At 35.9% G+C, this 20192-nt stretch overlaps 1 protein-coding gene, 1 long non-coding RNA gene and 1 pseudogene across 2 annotated transcripts; 2 read left to right on the forward strand and 1 right to left on the reverse strand.

Moving 5' to 3' along the window:
- Window positions 1–2659: 2659 nt before the first annotated feature.
- On the forward strand, window positions 2660–2758 carry LOC140989091 (small nucleolar RNA R71; annotated as a pseudogene).
- A 14489-nt stretch (window positions 2759–17247) lies between these two features.
- Window positions 17248–20192, reverse strand: LOC140987225 (putative RING-H2 finger protein ATL21B). Its single transcript, XM_073455656.1, has 2 exons — window positions 19439–20192; window positions 17248–17938 (listed from the first exon to the last, which is right to left on the reverse strand). Exons 1-2 carry the CDS (start codon window positions 20148–20150, stop codon window positions 17466–17468), a joined length of 1185 nt encoding a protein of 394 aa, XP_073311757.1. The 5' UTR covers window positions 20151–20192; the 3' UTR covers window positions 17248–17465.
- On the forward strand, window positions 18379–19369 carry LOC140987226 (uncharacterized). The gene is made up of 2 exons (XR_012177088.1): window positions 18379–18873; window positions 18954–19369. It is a non-coding gene; the product is annotated as an uncharacterized lncRNA (long non-coding RNA).

The raw sequence follows: 20192 nt of genomic DNA on the forward strand, positions 1-20192 counted from the left end.
TCGGTGAATTCTCGTTGTTGGAAAAGTTCAGAAATAACTTTTGTTTTAGCCCATCGCAGCATCTTATGCTCAAGATCTGACATTTCCTTGAATTTATTATCCTCATGAATTACCGCAAAGTGGACAACGGTCCGATAGTCGACTGATTGGGCTTTTCTTGCACTATGAATCTCCAAGAAAAATTATTGAAAAGTTCAAGCTAAAAATGATTGCAATTGCACGATGTAAATTATAGTATAGTGTATAAAAATATGAATATCGTTTTATGGAGATTGTATTACATAAATATTATTGTCAATTGTCTATTCTTTGGCAAACGATATGTTGAATTGATTTGTTAATTACTAGAATTTGAGTAAATAAATTGTCCAAAGGTTAAATATGGGAAAAAATGAATAATTAAAATAAAATATGAAGTAAATTTGTTGAGAATTTTGGTTTACCTACCTCTCGTTGTTTTGATCATTACTCTCGACCATCTTTCATTTCTTTTGACGGGATTCCCTAAATTATTAACACTCTTTCTCAATGTATGTTAAACTAATTCTACAAAATGAAATAATTAAATGTCTTTAATTATTTATCAACGGTAAATTGTATGCACAATCGATGGTATCCCTTAGCTTTCGACATATTGGACTCCGCTGAGGTTGCACCAAAGGTGTATACTTCTCCTCCATCAAAATTTTATGCATGCAAATCGATGGATTTATTCCCTTGATGTCAGCCACCTTCCAATAAAATGCACTCGTGTGCTCTTTGAGAACTCGCAACAATTTGCCCCTCCATCGCATATATCGAAGAAGAAGAAATAATAACTGGAAAATTAATATTCTCACCTAAATATATGTACTTTAGATATGGAGGGAGGGGTTTGAGCTCAAGGCTAGGCTCCTCTATACTTGACTTCTGAGGGGCCAAGTCTTGTCGATCTCCCAAGTCTTGTAGTCTCAGTTTGACTAGTTTCTTCCATGGAGGTTGCCATTCAAGTGTGCCACAATATCAGATTGTATCTCGTCTAGCTCTTCTTCATGCAACTTACTCGTGAGTGTGGCTTCAAGTGGATCATTCACAACGTCTTGCACAAAGTTGCAAACTAGTGAATCAAAAACGTGAATTCTAAAGCAATCATCATTGGTGTGTTTAAGGGCATTAAATACATTAAAAATAATATCTTTTTCTCTCACTCTTAATCTCAACTTCCCTTCTTGGACGTCAATGAGAGCCTTGCCTTTTGCAAGAAATGACCTTCCTAAAATCAGGGCATCTCCAAGTCGTATTCCATGTCAAGCACTACAAAGTCTGCAGTGAACATATTTTCTCTAATTTGACAAAGACATCTTCGATCACTCCACGTGGGTACTTGACGGATCTGTCTACCAGCTACAATGACATCCTTGTAGACTTCGGCTCTGCCAGACCAAGTTTCCTAAACACAGAAAAGAACATCAGATTAATACTTGCACCAAGGTCACATAGAGCTTTTTGAAACACGATATCACCAATCATGCAAAGAATATAAAAAAACTCCCTGGATCTTTTAGCTTAGGTGAGATCTTGTTCTGTACAAGTGCGGATCAATTCTCAATTAAGTTCACAGTCATATGATCATCTAATTTCCTGTTATTGGCTAAGATATCCTTCAAAAATTTCGTATAACTACGCATTTGAATCAAAGCTTCAGCAAAAGGAATATTAATATGAAATTTTTTCAAATTTCAAGAAACTTACCGAATTGAGCATCAATCTTTGCCTTTTTTTAGTGCTGCACGAAAAGGTGGAAGAATAACAATTTTTGACTATGTCTGAGTGCAAGTAAAGAGTTAGGAGGCTTACCTGTTGGCTTTCAACTTCTTCATCCTTTTTCATTCACTTTTCGCTCTCTTCTTGTTCTAGAACTTTTCCATTTCTCAGTTCAACGGCCTTCACTTGCTCTTTTTGATTTGTTTCAGCGTTGTTTGGCAAGGTTCCCGGTTCTCTACTCGCAATCATCTTGGCCAACTACCTTATTTGATTTTCCAGTCCCTTTATCGATGCATTATGGGTTTGTAGTCTAGTTTCAGTAGATGAGATGACTTTTGACATCATCTGTTCCAAACTAGACTTTCCTCTCTAGGCTTAATCTATACATCAGTTGCTTTCCATATTGCTATCCTCCTTGTGGAAGACTCTGACTGTTTTGTGTACCCCATGAGAAGTTGGAGTATTGCCTCCATCTAAGATTATATGTGTTCGAGTACGGGTCGTTCCTAGGACGGTTTTGAGTCCTCACATGACTCGCTGGTGCCTCATATTTCCTGTAGAAAGGATTTCCATCTTGACATTCCTTATCAAAATGTTCACCTCCACATTTGTCACAAAATATCTCTTGAAGGCGCATCGCCATAACACCCACATTCAGACTATCTATCTTTCTGTTCAATGCCTCAAGTTGAGCAGTAACAGTAGAAATTAAGTTACTTGGTGCAATCCCACACTCTTACTCTGATTGTTTATCTCATATTGAGGATGATAACTGCTAGCAGTCATTTCCTCCAGCAACTCGTATCTCTCTTCAGTAGTCTTTCTCAACAGATTTCCACAGGCATCAATATCTATCATAGTGCGATTAGAAGTAATCAGGCCATAATGAAAAGTTTGTACTACTAACTCAAGAGGCAACTCATGATGAGGGCATCATCGCAGTAAATCCTTGTAAGGCTCTCATGCTTCATAGAGTGACTCTTGCTCAAACTGGGCGAAAGTGGTTATGTCAGCTCGCAACCTCATAGTCTTCGATGGAGGAAAATATTTAAATAGGAATACTTTGGCCATGTCTTCTCAAGTCGTGATTGAACCTACAAGTAAACAATTCAACCAAGCCTTAGCTTTATCTCTGAGTAAAAAAAAAAGAATAAGAGTAAATGTATAACATCATCAGAAACGCCATTGTGTTTAAAATTATCGCAAATTTCAAGAAAATCTGTTATGGTGAGTGTTGGGATCATCTAGTGTGTTTCCCCCAAATTGGACCGTATTCTGAATCATTTGGATGATAGTTGGCTTGATTTCGAATTGATTTTCCTGCACAGTTGATCTCACTATGCTTGGGCGTGTTCCATCCAAAGAAGGTTGTGCATACTCTAGCATGGGTATATACCTTGGCTCCTCGACGTCGCTCTTCATTACGCTCTTCCTCATGCTCGTTCATGTTCATTCTATCTTTTTGATTTTCTACTATTGTCTTCTTCTGCCATGCACTGGAAGAGATATCTGAAATAAATGATGGGTATCAGATCAAGAAATTAAAATGATAATGAAGAAAGAAACTAAAAACAAAATCGTGAATTAACAATCCCCAGCAGAGTTGCCAAAAACTTTATCCAGCTTTTCTTGCACTATGAATCTACAGAAAAAATTATTGAAAATTTCAAGCTCAGTGCATGATGCAAGTTATAGTATAGTATATAAAAATACGGATATCGTTCTACCTAGACTGTATTACACAAATATTATTGTCAATTTTCTATTATTTAGAAACGATATGTTGAATTGATTTTTTAACTACTAGAATTTAACTAAATTGTCCAAAGGTTAAATATGCAAAATAAAATGAATAACTAAAATAAAATACGAAGTAAATTTGTTGAGAATTTCAATTCACTTACCTCTAGTTATTTTGATAATTACTCTCGACCATTTTTCATTTCTTTTGACGGGATTCTCTAAATAATTAACACTTTTTATCAAGATACATTAAACTAATTCTTCACAATGAAATAACTAAATGTCTTTAATTATTTATCAATGGTGAATTGCATAGACGATCGACAGACTCCTTTAGCTTTCGACCTATTGGACTACAACTATCAACGTGTATTCAATTTCATGTGCCTATTTAAATTGTAAATTCACGGATTATATAAATTATTCTCTCAAACTCACTCAAAATATAAATTATTATCAAAGTTATCTAGACTTTAATAATTAAAATAAAAAAATAATATAATCAAGAATGAAGCACAAGTCGAGTATTTAATTAATTCAAACAACGATTTGGGGTAGGATCCCTTTTAATCCCAAATAAAAGATGTTTAGCTACTAGAATTCATGCTGACTTGTGCAATACAATAATTTAATAAATGTTCTTAAACTAAAAATACTAGTGTAATTGAATAACAGAAGATACACTGCTCGAAAATGCCGGAATCTTCAAGTTCCCTTGACTCCTGGTGTTTTCTCCTTGCGTGCGGTTGCTACCCTTGTGATAAAACTGATCTCTTTTTTTTTTTTTTTTTTTTTTTTTTTTTTTTTTNGCTAGGGCTGTATTCAAGTAGTTAACATCAAAAAAGCGGAAAGAAATCGATAGAGAATTTATTCCTTCTTGTGCGCACTATGGCTAATGGAATTACCCACCCCAACACGCTTGTGACACAGAAAACTTTCCTTAGGCATGCTAAGGCGGTTAGATTTCTTCGCCCCAGCGCGCCTGTCTCGGCTTTCCTGTCTATTTTTCTTCATATGCTTGCTGGGACAGACTTTTTCTTCCTCTCTAGCGGTCTTTATCGAATTAATCCATTTTTCTTGCCTATATCACCTGCAAATCAACCCAAACACATGAAAAACAATTTTTATTCCTAAATATATAATAAAAATAACTAAATTTACACGAAATCTCATGACACGTGCATGAATGTGACGAAATGATAAGATAAAAACACGCAAAAATGGCACATATCATCGACCCAACTGTCAAACTCGTCCATCTTTTTTATGGCGATTTGATTTACTCGCTCCATAGTGAGATTGATGGCAGCTTGAACGTTTAAGAAACTCCCTTCTTATCTTCATCTTAAATCATTCGTGTGCCTTTGTTATGTTTCCACTCTTTTGAGTCAACGTTCAAATTCTCTCCTCGTTCCACCAAATCTTTATTCCTTGAATATCCCATGGGTTATAAGGCTTATAAACTCCTTGATATTGATAATAATGAAGTTTATATATCTTGGGATGTGGTTTTTCATGAAAAAGTTTTTTCCTTTTGCAGACCAATCTTCTCCTCCTGATTCTTCTTTACATTTTGTTCCTTCTGAAAACGTTATTCCTACTCATATTGATCTGTCATTACCAGTTCTTGATTTTGCTTCCAATCAACTTCTTCAAACTTGTTACAAAAGAGTATCCACCAAGCCTAGCCACTTAAGTGACTATCATTGTTTTGCAACTTTCTCATGCTCAATCAATCAATCTACTGCCCACCCCTATCTTTGGCTCTTAGCACCCATAAGCTATCTCCTCCTTATCAGACCTTTGTTAACAGAATTTCATTTATTCATGAGCTTCACACCTTTTCTCAGGCTTTCCAACATTCGGAATAGCGTCAGGCCATGACCGATGAGTTGCGTGCTTTAGAAAGCAATGGGACTTGATCCACTATTCCTTTTCCACCAGGGAAGCGTGCAGTGGGTTGTAAGTGGGTATACAAAGCCAAGTTCCTAGCGGATGGGACTGTAGAACGATACAAAGCATGATTAGTAGCGAAAAGATATACTCAACAAGGTGTGAATTACCTTGAAACTTTTTGACCAGTTGCAAAGTTAGTTACTGTTCGAACTTTGTTAGCTTTAGCCGCCATTTGAGGATGGTCTTTGATGCAACTTGATGTGAACAATGCTTTTTTGCATGGTGACTTGTTTGAAGAAGTGTATATGTCACTTCCTCCTGAGTATAAACGAAAGGGGGAATCTTTGTAATCTAATGTTGTTTGTAATCTACAAAAATCTCTATACGGGCTCAAAAAACTTTTCGACAATGGTTGCTAAGCTTCCTTCCACCCTTCTCAAGATTGGTTTCGTTCAATCCCATGTGGACAATTTTGTTCGCACACATGGTGATGTGTTTTTGGCTTTATTAATCTATGTGGATGATATAGTAAACAAGTTAAGGCAGTTTGTTTATGCACCAAGATCTGCCCATTTACATCATTATATTTTGTTTTGATACATGTCAAGGAACCGCAAGACAAGGCTTTTTTTACAGCTCCAAATCTGATGTCAGATTGCATATTTTTCCTTCTTAGTTATCTAATTTTTACATTAAAATTAACATCACTCGGTCATTATCTTAGATTTTTTTTCTTTAACCAATCTGCTACTTCTGCTTCTTCAAGTACTATTTTTCGTTTTTTACTTCTCTGTTAGAGAAAAAATATTTATGTTAATCTTGTGTTTCTTAGCATATTTTTTTATCGTTTATTTGACTGAGTGTTCTGAGTAATTGGTTCTATAATGAGCTGTTAATTTGTTGAATTCATGTCGATGATGCTAGTTGTGAAGTTAATTAATCTTCATATTGCGATTTTGTGGTGGAGAATCTGTGATAATAGACATTTATTTGAACTGATTTTGATATTTCTATGCTTTCATGCGGACCATTGTCTACGAGGGATTATGGGAACTGAAAATTTTTTGAAGGTTGATCTCGGATTTTCGGTGCCCGAGTTTCTTTGAATTATTTATTTTTTTCGTGTTGGGTTTAGAAACTTTAATAATTTTGATTTTGATGATTTAAAAAATTGTTATTGTGTTTATAACATATTTACTCAAGTGTGAAGTTGGTAATTTAAGATGAAAGTTGAAATTCGAATTTAGCCAAACTGAAAATTTGGCGAGCTATAGTGATTTGATGATATCTCACAGATCTCTGATGCAAACGACCAACCACCCAAATTATTGAAGAGAAAACCTTATTTGGTATATGTATTTTACATCAGTTGGACTAAATCAAAAGCTATTTATGGAAACTAATGACATCAAGGCTCATCAGTTTGGCTTATCAGCAAGGATAAATTGGGCATGAGCAGTTGCGGTATTTGTTGCGGTATTTTGGTCAGGCTGAATAGCTCAATTATCCAAATAAAACGATTTAGTATGCGTTACGAAACTAAGACAATGATCTATAAATCATATTAATAAGTCGAAGTCTGAATCGGAGTTTAAGATGCTGATAAATTATGATGAAGATATTAGTTCTTCACAATCTGATTTCAGCAGACGTCATCAGTTTGGTTCTATCTAGCTGAAGAGCCCAACTGAATGATTAGTCTAGCTGAAGAGACCAACTGGCATCGGACATCAAAATAAGTTAGGCTCGGGAAAAGTGGCCAATAATGCAGAAATGACCGTTTCAATATCAGAAACACTACAGAAATTTTCCAAACGTTCATATTCTTGTGTCTAACTTATATATCATTCTTGGAGCAAAAAATATAATATCTTGAAGATAAAATACAAGATTTTTAATGGGATTTGAAATATGGACAGGTTACATGAAGAAATTAGTTAGAATGAGAGCAAGCCCAAGTGTGAAGATACATTTGATATATACATACACTTTAAAAATTCTCACACAATTACCCACACATATACACCAAAGTTGAGCTTCAAAGTTTAGATGAGTGGGTCTTCATACAAAAACAATTAAGATTGTTTTTGTAGTCTTGACATAAGATAAACATTATGCGGATTGTGAGATTGCGGCCTACAATCGAGAGTGTGCTAGGAGTTTTAATTAAGCAATAGATAAGTTCTAAGTTGAAATTGATTTGTACAAGGAGTCTTATAAATCAAAGTCTTCTAGTAGATATTTTCCAATGAGAAGACGAGATGATGTACGAGTTGTTAATCTGCGAACATCCTTAAACAAATTTATGTCTCTTTATTTATCGCATTTATTTATTCTTGTTACTGTTTTTAATATGTGTTGTTGAATCATTTTATGTGTATTTTAAATACCAAAAATTGCATATCAAGTTCGATAAAATGCTTCAACCAAAAATATTATTACACATTCAACTTACAAATTTTTTAAATATTTTACCAAAATGCTTAATCGTTTTCTACGAAAGATTATTTTGATTCTCTTCTGCTTAGTTTAAAAATCAAACTCGATTTAATTCATCGGTACTCAATATTTCAAGAAACGAGTTATTGTAGCTCAATAACTATCTCGTAATCCATCTTATCATAATGTGTAAATTTTTAAAGGTTGACAATGTATAATAATTATTTTACATAAAGAAGACATGTATGATACGTGTGGATCTAGGATTTTAGATCACTAAATTTAAATATTTTACAAGAAACATTTTTTAAACTTTTAATTTTTTTAATTTTGAACAAAAAACATGTTTTACGATATTAATTTTGAACAAGAAACATGTTTTTAAACCTTTTGTTTTCATCTCTAAATTTTAAATATTTTACCTCTTGCTCGCATGTTTTTATTTTGTCTTTTTTTATCTTTTTTGAATGAATACATATATTTTGTTATCATATTCAATCTCAATTATTATATTTCGCACATCAATGATTTGTACCTCTTTTATTTACTTTTATTTTTGTGATTCATATTTAACTAACTTTGAAAATAAACAAATTTTTACTTTTTAAAAAATGTCACTTGTATGCCTTTCCTTTTTTTTTTGGTTATTTGCCTTTATCTATGAGTAAATACCCCGATTTTTCTCATATTTTTCAATTATTATAATGTCTTGATCATCAAAGATTTGCAATCGAAAATTTAACCTTTTTAAGAGTAGGTCTCTTGTGATACGGTCTCACGAATCTTTATCTGTGAGACGAGTCAACCCTACCGAGATTCAGAATAAAAAGTAATACTCTTAGCATAAAAAGTAATATTTTTTCATGGATGATCCAAATAAGAAATATGTCTCATAAAATACGACTCGTGAGACCGTCTCACACAAATTTTTGCCACTTTTAATAGTGTGGCTTTCGGAAAAGACCTTGTTTAATCCCAGGTATTTGGATCTTTTTCGATTATATCCCAAATGCTTGGCATTCCCCATTTAATCATAAATGTTTCAAAGTTTTGACCAAATTGGTTCTTTCATCAGTTTAATAGTTAAAATAACGGTTAAAAGTCTTTTGACATACCAAAAAAATCCCAAAACCCCAAAATATAATCCCTAATTTTAGTCCAATTTCATGTAAAAACTTAAAACTAAGAAAATTANCACTACCTATAGAAATAAATAAATTTGATGACAAGATACTAAATGCATTGTCTGTCAAAGCAATTTTAATAGTAGGATTTAAAATTACCTTGAGACTATTTGAATATTTAACTTTGTACAATGCATACAATTGACTTCAAATATTGATTTCTTGATCAACCTAAAACAATTCTTGAATTCTTAAGACTATGGGCATGATTAACTTTCAACATGTTTAGAGTACTAATATTTATTATATAGTTGTTGAAAATAATAAAGGGCATATAGATTTTAATTCTTATTAGTATGTCATGTATCATTTTATAAATAATATATCGCAAATGACACTAGTATAATTTTTTTGATATACTTCAGATATTAAATGAAGTACTAGATAGATAAATACCGAAAAATATGTGCGTGAAGTAAAAGGATAGCATTAACTGAAGTCGTAGTCCATAAAAATGAGAAGTCTATGGCCAATCCAAGGAGGCAAAATAGGTTAGAAATATGTATGATTTCAAAGTAAAACAACTTCGTTTAACTCATTTTTTCAACAATTGAAGAAGAGAATAACCACATAGGACTTTACAAATTACATTGATTGCCGAAGTAATAGAATGTGCTTTACTTTAACACAATTTTTATTCAGTCAAGTACTTGATAGTTACAATTTCACTAATTTAATAGTTTTTTGCTAGTTCCTAACACAAACTTGACCATATCTAGAGGTGGTACCGTACCGAAATTTCGGATACCGTATCGAAAATATCGGTATGAGAAAAATGATACCGTTATCGTACCGACTTTTCGATATACCGAAAATTCGGTATGCTGAAGTTTCGGTACGATATCGGTAAAATACCGTCATATACCGTCATACCGAAAATATATATAAAAAATTCTTTCTCTTGTAATTCCAATGCAAGTGATCACAAATACTAAACAAATCCCTCAAGACAGTCAAAAAGACCAGGAAAGATATATACAAAACAAATTCATCAAGACAATAAACACCAACCGCAACATGTGCGACTTCTTCATCGGCTATTATTGCAACAATGTCTGAGATCCTGTGATTTCTGAAGCTTGTCAACTTTTTAACAAGTCGAGGCCCATCATCCAGTCCTCTAGCTAGATATAAGATTAGACGACAGAGATAAAACTTCTCAACCGTTTAACTTCTAAACTATGAGTCGAGTTGCTTCACTGAACTTTGATTTAGACTATTCCAACACGATGAGTCTAAATAGAAGTTAATTTTTTTATTTTGGTACGGTATCGATATTTATCGTTTTATACCAAATAACTTATATTTTTAAAAAATTTAACTTCATTATTTAAAAATATTATATATTTTTTAATATATATATTATTTTGATATTTCAATATATACCGAAAATTTCATATTTAATACCGTTATCGTACCGAATATTTCGGTATCGGCACCATATCATACCAAAAATTTCGAAATGCCAAAAATTTCAATAAATTCGGCATTTTTCGATACGGTAACCTTGGTATACCGAAAGTTCGGTATTTTGCCCCACCCCTAACCATATCACATAACTATAATTTCAGTAAATTTGAACACAACGTAAAACAATCAAAATTTTTACAACTGAAAATAAATTACATTTATAAAATCATAATATCCAAAATTGGTGAATATATGTGTACAAATTAAAGTTGTTTGTTATAAATAATAACGAGGAGCAGATGAATATCCACACCATTTATTGAAATAATTTCATTCGAAGCAAATGCAGATATTTGATTGATGAAGAAGTGTATTTAGACCAGAACTATTTTTTATGTCGTTTATGCAGCAACTGTTGCCGCTCGACTTCCTTTGATTCTTTAATTATCTTAACCCTCCATAAAATTCTAGCTTTTATTGATTATTGTTCACTTTTTTTTCAACGTGTTCAATAAATTTGTTTGTTCAACTTTACTAATCAACTACTAATACGCATTAAATAATTATTTAATATATATAATTATCAATATTTGAACATAAAAAAATGAATTAAAAAAATGAATTATATTAAAGACGCTTAAGTCATCACATCAACACGCTTGTAAAACCGAAAAATTCAATTTGCAACCCCAAATAAATTAATAGGGACTTCTTCAAATAAATATACATTTCGATTGACATTTGAGAATTCGGGAAGGTAATTCATTCTACAATATAGTTCTCCCCGAGCTGACAACTTACAAGGAAAAGTCACTCTGAAAAGCCAAGCTTAGCTGCACCGACAAGTTAGCCATGAGTAGCAGTGAAGGGCCAAGAAAACCCTCATCCCCATACAAGAACATACAAATATCTTATAAATAACAAGCCCTGTTCTTGGGATTCCAGTGGTTTTCTATAGGACCGAACGTTTGTCGCTTTACCAAAAGCTATAGTTGATGGTGATGGTGCAACTCAAATCTTTTTAAACTGCAGAGCAGCTCAAACACCACGGTTCGATCGCTCTTCCAGCAGGGTTAATTATTGCACCCAACAATATCTCTCCCAATAATTGCACTCCTTGCAATCAATGAGAATCGAACCCGTGACCTTGGTTTTTATGTCAATTATGGGACCGAGCGCTTGACGCTTTATCAAAAGCTATAGCTTGTAGTAATGGTACAACTCAAATCTTTTTAAACCGCACAACAGCTCAAGCATCATGGTTCGATCACTCCTCCAGCAGAGACAATTATTGCACCCAACACTTTCCCAGATATTAAAGATTTCTAGTAATATAATATAGATATATAATTTATTTACAAAATGTGAATATATAAAATTTGTTTAAAAAATAATCATGTTGTTTGCGAGAGAGATGTATAAAACTTCTATTTTAGATATATGGCTTCGTTATACGTGAACTAAAAATATCTGAGGTTTAATTGTCCGTTTGCACACAATACATACAAAAGAACAAGAAAATTTAAATGAAAATATTTCTTTGGCATATACAATTCAGCCAATGAGCTCGCGAAATATAGAAAAAACTATAAGAAATATAAGTGCAAATATATGTAATTTGCTAAATGAATAAAAGTTTGCACCAAATGTTATATTTATAGGCAAAGTCTCCTAGGCGATCAAAGATCATAGGGAGAATTTTTTTCCTTTTGAATTTTGAATCTTTCCTTGTCCAAGATTTTTTCCTTATCCATGACTCTTTCTTTATACATATCTAGAGAAATATTTGATGCCAAATCTTTCAGATCCTTCTTGATCATTCCCTCTTTTTCCTACCTCTAAACATCCCAAATATCCCCAACGTGGTTGACTCTAATGAAAAATTGGAAATCTATGGAACGATTGAGGCAGAGATGGTTTATCCTATGCTTTTCATTCACGACGAGATTCGACATTTTGAACCACGGAACGCTCGGTTTCCATTTGGGTTGTAAGTATAGCCAACCCCCTATTAAAGATACGGCATAAACCCAAATCCTCGAGTCCCCATTCGTAGGAAACTAGCTCGAGAGATGAGGAACTCGTGAGCACGGGCTATCGGCCCAATACTCCATCTCAAAGTCTTAGCTCGAACTAGGTAGCTCGGGAGTTCAGTCTCTTACCTCGGTCGAACTTCCTCTAAGCACCTCACCATCCAACTCCCTGCTCCACCTTACCCTTCACGGCGATCTCTGCCTCCAAGGGTTTTTATGACTCCAAACCAAGGGAGCTGAGGAGTTCACCCTCGGTCTGTTAGCTCGGACGTCCGACCTTGTGGGACCCCATGACCTATCGAAGTATCACTAGTCCCCCTCCATGTCGGGCTAGAGAGAGGCTGTAACGATCTCGTTGTCCCAACATGAGTCAATTGGTCGAACATAAGCGCCATTAATCCACATTTCAAATTCAGGCGGAAAAGTCTGACATGCCGACGTCATCAATAAAATGCTTTAGGCTTACCATTAATGGGCTGATTCTATACTTCTTAAGCTGAAGCGGTCACTTCCCCAGGCTACCGTGAGTGTCCATATCAGCCCGCAACAACGGTTAGGATCAACTTTGCGGATCTCGGCCCCTCCACTTCTCTCTTTGCTTTTATGGACCCGGTCCCTCTGCTTATTTCCGTGTCACCAACCCTCGTCCTCATGCTCCCTATCCCAACCCTATCTGAGCCCCTACCCCCATCCACACTCAGCTCTCCTACTTACTTCCTCCAGATCATGGTAGAATACCCAAGCATCCAAGAAGGTTCCTGAGAATGAGCAACCCTCCGTTGGCTCAAGTGCATCCCTGATGACCATGAGATCATTATACCCACAACCTTCAACCAAACACATTGCCTTCCCCTTGGCTACCATACTTTCTTCAAGGCCCAACTCTAACGAGGCCTCAGTTTTACAATCTCGACCTCTTACCAGGCCATAGGTCGGTACTTCCGGGTGCCCCCTTAACCAAATGCAACCGAACTCCTTTAGATACATGGCTTCAGCCTTTGTCCTCTTTCGCTATCTCGATCTCGTCATTAATCTCTTACAGTATGTTTGGTTCTTTATAAATTTGGATTTGGAATTGGATTTGAAAATTCAAAGGTGTTGGGTTTAAAATTTAAAAATAGTATTTACAAATCCATTTTTTGTTTGGAAAAAAAAGGATTCGAATTTGGAATTTTAAAATTTTACTAAGCTACTCTTAGAAATCTTATCAAATTTGATGGGATTTGGATAAAAAAAATAAATGTATGTTTTTAAAATCCAAATCCCACCAATTATTATCAAATTTGATGGGATTTGGATATACTCATTGAAATCCCATGAAATCCCATAAAATTCTAAACAAATCCGAATTTTTTTTTTTGAATCACCTTGTTAAACAGTAAAAATAGGATTTTGAAATCCAAATCCCATGAAATTCTCTAAAATCCTGGTTACCAAACACACTGTTAATCTTTAACTTGTTTTATTCTCTCAAGGGAAAGGACAGGGTGTTTTGTATAGGTTTCAAGCCTTCCTGCAAAATTCATAGATCGAATGCCTAGCTCTAACATGGGGTGTAAAGATAATTACATCTTCATGAAACCCCTCCATCCTTCTGCCTTTCTTGCCCAATCCCTTGGCTCCATGATTTCCTCGACCAACACGAGATTCTACCCAACCATCGGCGCAATGAGTTCTACACTAGTACTATGGGGGCCTTAGCTAGAAAATCCTATGATGGGCCTACCCTCCCCTGAACTCGAGGTGGGTGAACCTTACACCCTCCAAGGCCTGTAGGATTACAATTTTCTCAAACATAAGGCACATTGAAAGTTTAAAATTTTTTGTTTTGACGTTAAAAACCTCCAATGAGAGTCATATGATTTAAAACATTCATAGGATGTTTAGAGTCGTTTATCTTTGCGTATTTAACGATGAACATCAAACCAGTTCGGGGTTAACGGAGTTGGTACTTCTTGTAAATCTCTACGAACTGATCTTTCACATTTTTTAATCGTGAAATAAGGTCAACAATCATAGATTGAGTTCATCGCTTATATCACACTAGATATCTAAACAATTTAGCGTCGAGATTGTATCACCGAAATTTCAAGTTGGCTGAAAATTTTCTTGTGTAAGAGAGAAGGATTTTGTGTATTTTTCTTACATGGTTATGTTACATGTTATCAACCTTTGATAACATATTAATAAAAATACACTAACTCAATTATACTAGGACTCATAATCATAATCCCATTAAGATTTTTTTTTCATTGATTAAAATTCTCATCTAATCTAATCAATTATAGACCCCTTTGGAGTATTCCATGAAAACCATGTACATATAGTAGTCACTACTACTAACATTATTATTTAATTGGTAGATCTTAAATTCACTAAATAAATAATTGTGAACTCATCATAACCATTATTGAAGATCAGACTATGCCAATATATCGAGGGTACAAATCTTAATCATATAATGAAAATTGAAAATTTCGAATGACAAAATATCTATTGATCTATTTTCTGCAGGTGCCAGTTTTGCGAACTCCTTCATTAAAACAGTCAGTTTCACTCTTCTAGATTTACATATTTTTCCGCCCGAGCTAACAAATCATCATAGCTCGATGGAGGTTTTTTGACCAGCGATTTGAAAAATTCTCCTCCTCTCAGTACTTGGGTAAAGGCACTTATCATGATGTCAGGGGCAGCCATCGGTATTTCCAGCGCTGCACTGTTGAAGCGTTGGACAAACTCCCGCAAAGTTTCAGCCTCTTGTTGTTTCATCACAAATAGATGCTGCTGGCAAATCAGGGCAAGAAATCTGTAGAAAAATCCTCGAAAGACTGAATGGAATTGGGTTGCAAGGTGTTAAACCATTGCTGGGCTGACCTCACCAACGTGCCCAGAAAACACCTTACACTTAACTCCATCTGAATACTGATGCAACAGAGCTGCGTTCTCAAACCTTCCCAAATGTTCTTCTGGGTCAGTACGTCCATCGTACTATCCCACATTTGATTGTCGGAAACTTGGAGGAAGGACTTCTTCCAAAATGACAAGTGAAAAAGGACTTCCTCTCTTGGGTGCCGGCACTCTGCTTCTCAACCGATGCCTCAACATCCGTATTTCTTTCCACATCTCTCTCATCTCCATATTCCCCTCGTTTGGGAGGGGCTGTGTCTCTTCAACCCTGCTCTGGTGGCTCTCAGCATTTTCCTCTCGCTTCTAGTGAGTTGCCTGTTCCTCAGCAAACCTAGACTCTTGGTTCCTCTTCATGGCCTCATCCACTGTCCGAGTGATAAATTGGCCCAACTGTTTCAGGGTCAAGTTCCCCACATTCTCATTGGGACGGGGTTGCTCGACCCTTGTCTCGTGAAGGGGTTGTTCAGCTCCTGCCTCATGACGAGGTGGTTCATGTCTCGTCTCAAGACGAGATTGTTCAGGTCCCATCTGAGGACGTGATGATGCTGAGTTAGTTCTTCTACTCCCTCTCTTGCATGCCATCTCTACGTCTCAACTCAAGTTCCCACAGACGGCGCCAAGTGATACTCACGAAAAATTTAGGGTTCGATTCCAGCAAGTGTCACTTATCCAGACGCAGGCTTCAAATTTGCTCTGAGCCTGAAATCACGAAAAAGACCGTTAGAAGGGGGCTGGGAGGGTGTCCTAGCGTAGCCCCTCCGACACTCAAGTCAGAGACTGAGGATATGAGGGGAGAGCAGCTAAGGGTGCTGCTAAAAACAATATAGTGAATTCATGAACTGAACACTCAAACCTGGTATTTATAGGAGAGTACCTGAGCCCGTGATGGGCTTCCATAAATCTGGTTTGAGCCTAACCCTGGTGGGCCTATGGGGTATCAAGTATACATGTAAAGTAATTGACATAATTAGATAAAATCGTAAAATATTATTAAAATAAAAATAATTTTTACATGAAAGTCCAAAAATCTCAAGCCACAACTTAGCTCGTTAGACACCTACTCTAACAAGATAGTCTTCTTGCGTCCCATAAGGACATGACTAGGCTAATATGGATGCTACCCGAGCTGAGACCCAGGCAGCTCGGGTTGAGGCGAACATTGCCAGGGTGATGGCGGCTGCTTTCCACATATTGTTGGAGGCATACAAGGGCGAGGACGAAGAGGAGGGCAGCCATCCTGCAAAGCATGGTGTTCAAACAGATCCTAGGCCCCAAGCTTTCATGTTTTTGAAGATCGGGTTCGAGGGCTGCAAGAACCAATCCAAGAGGCTAGTCTTCGTCCCGAGGATAGAGCGGTAAATTTCCGAACATGAAAAAAGTCATCGACTCTAACCCAGACAACATCATAGACTAGAACTAGAGCAGTTTTGTATTTCCTCACCTCCCAACTCCCCTTATCACCATGTACCCTTCTTTCTTTCTTTTTTAATCAATGAAGTAAATAGCTTAACTTGTATATTTCTCTTTAATTATTTCTTCTGGCCCTTTGGCCCTCAAATCAAGATTAATTTTTAACACACCTTAAGCACCAATTTTTAGACCAAATACTCCCGTCTTAATGCCCACGCTAAGGCATTGCCGAGGACCGAACTGAGGTGTCGAGGCCTCCTACCTCGGGATTAAAGGTGTCGAGGAAAACGCACTCTAAATACTACACATTTCCAATACCATGTGTGTAAAATATGTATATTTTGTAAAACATTGAGAAGTTTGAAAAAAACAAACAAAAGTTAAGACTTTCTCAGAATATCTAATTTGAAAAAATATGCACAAATACTCGATATTTAATATTGAACATAAAATAAATAGGATTACAAAAATTTGAAACCAGATTATGCAAACAAGTGTCCCACTTCTAAACAATATATATTACAAATTTACAAAACCTATGTAACATTCCTAAAATCATTGACTCGAGGCTGTGTGTGTAAATTTTGAATTCAATCTTACATCTAATTATTCCTCACTCCTCAGTGGTATGTAAATATCTTCATTTTATACTAAAATTGACAAGGAAAAAATCATATATACCTAGTATAATCCGAGTTTATTATCGGTGATTTGAGGGTGTCGACTGCGAGGATGATAATGAAATTGAGGAAGTAGGGGTCGCGGTTGAGGTGGGAGGCGAGTTCCGACACAACGGGCAACTCCCATTGAGCTTAAGCCACTCATCTATACATCCAACATGGAAATAGTGATTGCACGGCGGTATACTCCTCAACGCCTCTCTAGGTTGGTACTCACACAAGCAAATCGGACATGTGCCATTGGCCGGGTCTGGGAGCCGACCACTTTCTCCCAACACGGTCTTTGGATACGAGGCGATGGTGGGCATGTCCAGACCACCAATGGTTCGGACCACTGACTGAGGTTCAGAAACTGTGGTTGCTGAATGGTCGGAGTTAGGACGAGTTCGAGCCTTGATCATGCCATAGGAGTAACTGGCTAGCCCAATTATGCATAGTAATCCCGGTATTCCGATTCCGACTATGATCCCATATTTTGCACTTCTTGGAAGCCCTACACATATTATCGTGGGATGATTAAGTAAGTTGATATATAAAATATATGTCATCAAAAAAATTTTAAAATAAATAACGAAAATGTGTATATTGGTGTGTATCTCTAGGGATGATAATTTTCTCGGTATACTCTGAGCCCCGCAATAAAACTCAAAACAGGGCGAGTTTGAGGACTGATTTTCTCCTTCGAAGATGTTTTGAATCCCCGAAATAACTCGGGACGAATATTATCCACATCTCCAATCCCACCCCGATAATTATTATTATTATTATTATTATTATTATTAAAAGAATTAATATTTACACTTCATTTTTTGTTATTTATATTTTATTTGTGAATAAATTTTACATATATTTTACACATGAAATGGAGAACAAATAACATAAAATTGAGTATAACTATTAACTCCCTAATAATATCAATAGTAATATCGGATTCAGAGATTCTCTAACCAACCGTTGCCCTATTACTATTTTTGAAACGATGACAGAGATTTGATCACTCCTCCGAACTTAAAAGAAGTCGGAATGAGGACAAGTATATATAATTTGAGAATGGACGAAGATAGAGATGGCAAACCTACTCCGTCTCCCCTTGCCATCCTTATGTATCTCGATATTGATATAAAAATCATATAGATGTTAACAAGGACTCATTCTAAATATATGACGGTGCACAAATTTTTTTTTATCGATAAACATAAAAGTCGCTGTTCTTTTTTAAGAGAGAAATCAAAATTACTATCTCGAAGCATACAATATTGGTTTAATGTGATGAACACCAACTACCCATACATATTTCTTTATTTAATCACATACACGTAGTAGCCACATGTATAGTCAACATAAATTAATTAGGTCATTATCTCGTTACTCATATAAAAAAATTAATTAAGAAATTGAAAATTTTCGATTCGATCCAAAAAAAACCAAGTCGATTAACCCCCGGTTCGGTTTCATATAAAAAATTTATTATACAATTGAAAATTTTCGATTCGATCCAAAAAACCAAGTCGATTAACCCCCGGTTCGGTTAAATTTGAGTGGGAATCAAATGAACCTAGCACAATGTATATTCGGAGTAGGAAATATAGAAGTTTACTTGTATATTCATTAAATAAATTTAAATATAGTATATTGTGTCTTATGTCATTTTTGTCTACTTTATTAAAAAAGGAAAAAAAATTATAAAAATAAATATAAACCCAACCCGGGCCAAATTCTTACCTCAACTAGGCCAATATGAAATCATATTTTTCCCTTTTTATTATGTTTCTTGATTAAAAAATATATATTGGATAATTATATTTTAATTTTTTATTTTGGATGTTTGATAAGTAAATTTTAGTATAATTAAAATTATTATGTGATATTAATTTGTATATACTGAAATATTGCAAAACGTGGAGTATAATATTTATTTCTTTTTTTTAAAAAAAAAGTTTATTTCTTCAATAATGCCTGGCTGCCACCCAAAATGGAAACCAAAGAAACTCACCGGATCGGGAAGAACTGGAGCACCCGATTTCACGGCCCGGACCACCTGTGTACCCGCAAAACCCACCCCGATTCTCACAGTCCCGGCAATCGGGCTCCCTCCACACCAGCTCTAGATCTTCCGTCAAATCCGGCGACTCCCAATAAAACGGCGAAGTAGACCACTGCAGCGGGACCGAAACGCTCGCAATACTCCGGCAGGACGGTGGCACATCCGCCGCCGACAACCGAGACCTCGCCGCCACAACCGTGTAGTTCCTCCCGCTCAAACAATCCAACAGCACGAATGGATACGGATACGACGAACTGTGGTTCATCCATCTCGAAGAGCAGTTGAAGAAAGTATATCTCCTCGCGAAAGCTAGGGCGAACGGAGAACCCGACAGACTGAAGCTCAGGATCCGTTTCGGGAGACAGGAATCAGGGTCGTTGATCAAAAGGGCCTGGGCGTTGTAATCAATGTAGTCTACCCTGAATTCGCCCGACCGAGGAAGATTCATAATTGTCCGGTTCTTTCCGTCGCAGTACAGGTCAAAACCCGGGTACCCGCAACCGGGGGGCTGCCGATTCACGAGGCGGAAAGGGAACCTGACTAGCAGCCCGATGGCGGCGTCGCATGTTTCCGGTTGGCATGGATCGGAAGAGTGAGCTAAGATTGAGAAGAAAGCGAAGAGGGAAGAAGAAAATACCAAGGATTTTCCTATGGTCTCCATTTTCCTTGCTTTCTGTCTCCTAAAATGGCATACTATTATAGA

Source organism: Primulina huaijiensis, chromosome 11 (assembly GCF_012295235.1).
Source record: "Primulina huaijiensis isolate GDHJ02 chromosome 11, ASM1229523v2, whole genome shotgun sequence".
Classification (NCBI taxonomy): Eukaryota; Viridiplantae; Streptophyta; class Magnoliopsida; order Lamiales; family Gesneriaceae; genus Primulina; species Primulina huaijiensis.